This window comes from Leishmania donovani, chromosome 34 (assembly GCF_000227135.1).
Source record: "Leishmania donovani BPK282A1 complete genome, chromosome 34".
Classification (NCBI taxonomy): Eukaryota; Euglenozoa; class Kinetoplastea; order Trypanosomatida; family Trypanosomatidae; genus Leishmania; species Leishmania donovani.
In genome coordinates this window covers 1,292,891-1,300,172 of record NC_018261.1, presented here as the reverse complement: position 1 = coordinate 1,300,172, position 7,282 = coordinate 1,292,891, and the positions used below count along the sequence as shown (strand labels likewise).

General features: G+C 57.4%; 2 protein-coding genes across 2 annotated transcripts; both read right to left on the bottom strand.

Annotated features, from left to right (window-relative positions):
* Positions 1-1,644: 1,644 nt before the first annotated feature.
* LDBPK_343030 (putative pyruvate/indole-pyruvate carboxylase, putative) lies at positions 1,645-3,396 on the bottom strand (the record flags this gene model as incomplete). Its single annotated transcript, XM_003864414.1, has 1 exon — positions 1,645-3,396. One exon carries the CDS (start codon positions 3,394-3,396, stop codon positions 1,645-1,647), a length of 1,752 nt encoding a protein of 583 aa, XP_003864462.1.
* A 1,220-nt stretch (positions 3,397-4,616) lies between these two features.
* LDBPK_343020 (hypothetical protein, conserved) lies at positions 4,617-6,530 on the bottom strand (the record flags this gene model as incomplete). Its single annotated transcript, XM_003864413.1, has 1 exon — positions 4,617-6,530. The coding sequence occupies one exon, from the start codon at positions 6,528-6,530 to the stop codon at positions 4,617-4,619; it is 1,914 nt and encodes a 637-aa protein (XP_003864461.1).
* Positions 6,531-7,282: the final 752 nt, after the last annotated feature.

Genomic DNA, 7,282 nt, shown 5'->3' with positions numbered 1-7,282 from the left:
GGGGACGGTTGGGCCACGTTTGAGTCACGCTGACACCCTGCCTACTATATGGATGGCACAACCCTGTTCACGGTCGCGCGTCGCTCCGACGCCACGCCCATCCAGGACCTGCCCGCTGGCATGAATAGCAAATACATCGCACTGACTTCCCTACGTTGCGGGTACTTGATCTTGCCACTACCGGAGGTAGTTCGGCATTCGCGGAGATAGGAGGAGGAGGGGCTGCCAGGATTTCCCCACAGAGCGGGCACTGATCCCTGGCACCGCACACACCGAGGTGTGTGCCAAACTACTTCCCCACCCCACCCCACCCTCCGTCTTCGGGGCGTCCAGATCAATACGGTAAGCACGAGTACATCAAGAAATGTAAAACAAACAAAAATCTCCGCGAAAGCGCCTCGCTGATGAAAACGGAAAGGAGGGAGATGGGGCAAGAACAAAGGAGGAGAAGAACGGACAAAAGCAGCAGCGGAAAAGAAAGCCGCAGAAAGACAGCCACGCAGGATGGGACAGTGAGCAAACAAAACACGAACAAAGGACAAGCGAGGCGCCTGAGCCCTCACGACTAACGACAGCGAGCCCACAAAAAGTGGGGTGTGCGTGTGTGATTGTGGAGACGGCGGAGAAAGAGGAGGAGTGAGTGATAATGTGAAGCAAAGGAGGAGGGGGAGAGAGAGGAGGGGAGAGAGAGGAAGGGTGGCAGAGGGTCGAAAAAAAAATAATAATGACAAGGCATTCAGAAAAAGAAACAACGAACGTGAAACAATAAAAATGAACCCAAACGCAGTCAACGTCGTTGGCGAAGAGAAAAAAAGAAGAAACAGCGAATAGGTGACGTCTACGCGGTCAGCTGCAAACATCGATGAACGCTCGCACACCCACACGCGCGCACATACAGAAACACTCTACCGACAGGAAAGGGAATCAAAGGAAGAAGGAGTGCGAACGCCGGAGGCTGCGCTCGGCAGCATAGGTGAGCAAGAAGATGTATGGACGCATAGAGAAATTAGCGCTACGTGCAATGTCGAAATGGTGAGGGTGATGGCGGCGGTAAGAGAGGAATGAAGAGAACAACCTGTTTTTGCACCTCCTTCTTTCTGTGATCTGTGGCGTACGTGCATGCGTGCGTGCCTGATTGTGTGAGCATTAAGCAACGGCCGAGAAGGGGAGATGAGCTGAGCATGACAGCAGATCAAAGTAGCCAGAGCCACGGAAGAGCATGCTGAGGTGGAAAGATGCATCGATGGCGGCGGTATTACGTGGGTCACTGCAGAGCCACGTTACGAAGCCACGGCCCACGCTCCCCCCAACCCAGTGCAGACAACGCTGGCGCCGATTGCAGCTCAAGAATGAACCACAGCCAACACACAGAAGCCGCCACACACACGCAGCTCACATTCACTCAACAAAGAAGGGGGAGGGAGAGAGGAGAAAGGGAAAGAAGATGACAAGCGGAAAGAAAAAGACCTCGGGCCTTTGAATGCCGGCAGAAAGAAAAAGAGAACAGTCTTACGTTGTGACACGTCAGCATGTTTAGCAATAAAGGCAGGAATACTGGAGGAGGGGGACTCTGAGGGTGGTTTCATGGAGCCTCATCTGTGGAGAGGCACTGAGCCACCTTAACGGGTACGCACAGAATACTCTTCAAGTCAATAGCGTCTTTGATGCCATCATCATCGTCTCAGCGTCCACACCACTCCCTTCACTTTTACTCTCTCTTCTTTGAAAATCGAGTGCCTCCCTCTCCTTGCTTGCTGGCTTGCGCGGAAGCGGCACTGAAGAGCGCAGAGGGCCCTCATATTTACCGACAAGCACTTCAACAAATACCATGTTGTCCTGCTTCTCGCGAAGCACCGCTTCTACACCGCCGACAGAGTTCACGACACACGTGCGCGGCTCAACGCCCTTGCAGAAGTTGCGCGCCAAGCCTGTCCAGTTCCACACGGAGATGTCGTTGTACGACGAGTCCCAGCCGCGTATGTAGCGCTCGATGGTGTAGCCGTCATTGTTGATAAGGATATATTTAGGCTTGAGCTTGTAGCGCGCCGCCGAGCCGAGCTCCTGCACCGTCATTTGCGCGGCACCATCGCCCAAGATGCACACGACGCTGCGACTTTCGTCCGCGATCTGCGCTCCAATGGCGGCGGGGAGGGTGTAGCCGATGGAGGCCCACATCTGCTGGCAAAGCATGTCGCAACCCTGCGGCAAGCGAAGCAACGCGGACGTAAAAGAGGACGTGCCGATGTCCACCAGGAGAACGTCGTTGGGCTGCAGGCCGTTGCTAATCTCTTGCCAAACATGCGAGAGATCAAAGGTGTCAGGGCTTTCCGGGTAACGTAGTCCCTCCGGCTCCGGGTACTCGGTGCTCCAGTTCGCGTGGCATTCCATCGCGACTTCCTCGACCGCCTTTACGGCCATCTCCATTGGTACCTGGTAGAAGACCTGATCCCCGACCTTGGCGAAAAAGGGCTGTATGTCGATCATTTTGAGAGGGTCGATCTTGTGACGGAAGATCGAGGTGACGGTGTCGACAAACTGGACGCCAATCGAGATGCACACGTCGGCGCTTTCAATGACGGACTTCGCAGGGCACGGCTCATCGCCGGCGATGTAGGTGCCGACGTAGTTCTCCAGGTGTTCATTTACGGCGCCCTTGCCGAGGACGGCGGGGGCGTACGGGATGTGGACGTTCTCGAGGAAGTGGTTCACCTGCGGACCGCACTGGTGGCGGTGGATCAAGTGCCCTGTCAGCACCGCCGGGCTGCAGGCGCTGTGCAGGCGGGACGCTACGGTGTGCTTGAATGCGCTCACCGATTCAAGGGACACCTCCGGCAGACGGCGCATCAGCTTCGCCGGCGGCGGCGGCACGATCATCTCCGCCACATTCATCGGCAACGCAATGTAGCCCGGCTTCTTTTGGTAAAGCACCTCCGTGATGACACGGTCGATCTCTGTCAGGCAGTTCTCCGGCGTCAGCATCACCGCAATGCAGCAAACCTCGGCACTGATGTTTAGGAAGTGCATGTGGCTGCCGTCGCCGAGTGAGTGATGCAGCAGTTCGCGGTTTCCTTGGCTCTTCGTGGAGGTGGCTCCGGCAATGTGAATGACCGGCACGCTCTCGGCAAAGCTGCCAGCGATTCCGTTCAGCGCGGAAAGCTCGCCGACGCCGTAGGTCGTAGCGACGGCACCCAGGCCGCGCTGACGCGCGTAGCCGTCAGCCGCGTAGGCTGCGTTCAGCTCGTTGGCCGTACCAACCCACTTCATGCGTGGGTGAGCCATGACATCATCGAGGAAGCGCAGATTAAAGTCGCCCGGGACGCCGAAGAGGTGGTCACATCCCGCCTCCACAAGGCGGTCCAGCAGGTGGCAGCCAACCGTGTATCCGTTGAACGGCATTGGCGCAGTGTTGAGGCGGCAAAGGAGCAGTGGAGTATGCAACGCCCAACGAAAAGAGGTGGCTGATTTCAGACGACCGAAAGTTTCGGTGGCGGATGCGACGCTGCAAAGGACACTGCGTTCGTGCGCGTGTGCTGGAGAGAAGGTAAACTGGGGGAGCAGAGAGAAATGGAGTTGCTTTTCGCTGAGATACGTCTGCGTTTGCCGATTAATCTCCTCTGAACAGCTGCGGGCAGGGCGAGGGTGGAAGGTGAGAGGAGGCAGGGGTGCATTCAGAGAGGGACAGGAGACTGGTTCTCTTTCACACCACGGCATGCAAACAAGGCAGTCAGTGGGAAGTGTGAGGGGTGTAAGGGGGGGGGGTCGAAGAGGAGTAACGAGTTGCAGAGCACGTGTCACGAACTCCGCCCTAGCGGTTGACCCTCCTGTGCGCGTGTGCATGCTCTGCGGAGAGATTCTATCAGCAATTACCACCCATGCATGGCCATGAAGACAACGGCATGAGTGATGTCCTCCTTGGACAAGGAGGGGCACACGACGATAGGTGTCTCTCAGAGCAGCAGCGGCATTCATCATGCGAGGGCGACAACGGTTCTTTCCTTTTTTCGTTCGACATCCTCCTCCTCCACGCAAGTGCGCAAATAGACGCACACACAACCACACTTCTCCTACCTCAGTTGCACCACGGCCATGTCCAGCAGCCGGGCCGACGAACACTGCCTGGCGTCGTTCAGCCCATTGCCATCCCACCGCGCAAGGCACACGTGCAGTCCAGGATTACGCTCGACATCACCGCAACGCAGCGAAAGCAGAAAAAAAAGCAGTAGGTGGATGCGTATACTTGCCGAATCGCCCACACGATTTGTAGTGACCTAGTAGAGCCCTGGCCACGACCGCAGGTCTCTTCCGCACTGAGCTGTCCGCTGACACGGAAGACTCCGTCCGTCGTCTCCGAGGGCAGCCTGCGCCGCCTGTTGGCGACCCCACAGAGCGTGTGTGGGTACTGGACCCTGATGCCGCGCTGAGGCTACCGACATCATCAGGACATGCTCACCAAACACACACACACACACAAACGAGTGCGGCGGACGCACATGGACAGCACGCCTCTCGGCTGAGCACTGCGCAACAACAACACACCAAAGTGACCAGACTCCCTATTCATTCTGGTTGTTCCCTGTGCCCCTCTCTCGGGCGCGATTTTCGTGTCTCATTCGCCGCTACTCAAACGTGCGACTAGGGTGGACACCCTTGTCTTCTGTGGGCATTTTCGAGGTGGCGGAACTGACCAGGTCGTCGCTGGCGACCGCCGGTCCATCAATCGTGATAAGCGGGTCCGGCAGACCCAGAATGCGCATACATGAGATGTACATACTATCGTGCATGTCCATGAGATTGCCGAGTACCGTCACAGCCGCCACCGTCGCGAGTAATTTGCTGATCATGTCGGGCAGTAGCTGCGTCCACATCGGTAGCACGTAATGACGCACCACCCACCACATCCCCGCCGAGGCAGCCACGCATCCCACTACCACAACGGTGCGAATCATTTTACGCAGCAGCACAGCCGGCGTGGCGCTAACGATGTCACGCTGCCGCCACGCAAGACGTGCCTCGGCGGTGAAGCGGCGCTCCACGGCAAAGCTGATCGCGATACACACAGCGCACGCCGCGGCCGCCGCGTGGAGGATGAGATCAAAGGCGCGCTCGCCGTCCCCCTGCGTCAGACCGTAAATCCATGACCCTTTCGGCAGGGTGCGGAAGTCCGCTACAGCGCGGAGCCACAGCACGCGTGCCGTGAATAGGTGCACAACACCGTGACCATCCTCTAGGCCCAGCTCCGCCGCCGACTCGGCATTCTTCAAGAGCTCGCTCGGAGGCGCCAGCGACCACAAAAACCAGGAAGCCGCGACCGTCATGGCGATGTAGCGGGAGGCGAAGAGGTGCAGCGTCGCGTTGTACAAGAGAGAGGGAAAGAACCACCATAAGAAGTGCAGCGCACCAAAGCGCGCGCTCGCCCACACGGACGAGACGCCGCCCATGGCATACACCATGCACCCCGCACCAATGGCGAGAAACGCCATGTAGTCGGTGGCACACGCATCGATAATAGCAGGCGTCCACAGGATCATGAGCGACATGAAGAGCCAGATAAGCACCAGCTCTTCGTGCACGCTCACAACGAAGGCGAGAACTATCAGTGAGGCGATGAGCCACAGCGCGCCGCACGTGACAAGACCACGCAATGCCTCCGTCACACAGTTTGTCGACGACATCGTCACCACCGTTCCAGCCCGTTTTGACAGACCGTACACGTAGTTCACAACACCCAGGAAGACGAGGGGCCAAATAACCATTGCCCACAGGCTCCAGTCTGTCCAGACGTACCGGATGTACATCCCGAGCATCTCCTGCGCGATAGTGAAGCCGGCCATAGTCGCCATGTACCACCGCAACGCCACATGTGCCTTGTTGGGCACATCGCGAAACAAGCGGTAGGCCCCGGCGAGGAGAATGACAGGGACGCGGTGGACGCATGCTTGCGCTAGGTAGGCGCGAAGGAGCTCAACCTGAATCACAAAATGGGTGTTGCTCTCGGAGACTCTCTGGTCGAACTCGCTCTCCTCGATCCCGTCGAAGCCGTGCATGGCGAGTCTCGCCAGCGACCCAGGAGTGCATAACTCCTGCACAATCACCTGTTGCAGTCGGATGCCCTCGGCGACGCACATGAGGACCACCATGGCAATTGTCGGCAGCTTCTTGTCAGGGAACATCTGAGCTGCGTTCAAGCCAATTTTCCAAGCATCCTGGCAGAAGACGCGGAAGAGGACGACGGCCACCGCCGCCAGCGCGGCACCGTACAGTGTGAAGCATAGCCGCTCCGTGAAGGTCATGGCCCGTAATGTGGCCCTGTACTCCTCTGGCCACATCGCCTCAGTGCCAATGGAACTGTGCAACTGCACCACGAGCCATGTCACGACAGCATTGTTACGCAGGTGTATCACGCAGAAAACACCACCCAAAGAAAGCAGCTGGTACAACGGCGGCAAGTGGGCTAAGGAATCACTCACCCCACCGAGGTAATGCGGAGAGGCCGCGAACGTCCCTGACAACGGCGAGTGCAAGTCGTCCATCGCTGAAAAGTCATCTAGTAGCCCACGAAGAGGGTCAGAGGCCTCACGAGCCGGGAATGTCCGCTAGTGAGGCCAGGCTCACGTGCGCAAGTGAGAGCGTTTGTGAAGATGCGCACTTTTGTGCGGTTCCAGAGGAAGCCCTTTTCCTGCTCGAAAGGCCAGTAATAGGGTGAGACAGAGACGCATGAGATCTCGAAGGAAGGGAGCAGGGCCAACCATTAACGTCAACACCGTATCCGAGTGAGCGGCCTTGGGGCATTGTCGCAGTGCCTCCGTACTCCTCCCTGAGCACTGAGTTAGGCAAGAGGAACGCTGGCGCGTACTCGAGACTTCCTAAACTGGACATAGTGCCAACGGAACTTACGGCGAGAGTGCGGGTGCACATAATCCTTCCATATATATACATGTATGCTTGGGTGAGTCTTCTCATCTGAACCAGGCCGGCAAACATAAACAGCAGCCGAAATCGCCTCTCCGTTCCCCAACACAGCACAGGACCGGCGAGCCACCGACGGTCGCTCTCACTGCAACATGCACAGACACAAGCAGGTCTGAAACCACGAAGTAACAACAACAAAAAAAAGGAAAAGAAAGTTCCTACACGAGAGAGAGAGAGATACAGAGAGCAACCCACACCGAGAACAGTACAACCACTACACCGAAGCGCCTGTGATGATAGGGGATTGCTGTGCACCGCGTTACAAACGCCGGCAGCACACCCACAAGAAAACCAACAGGATATGGCCTCCGTA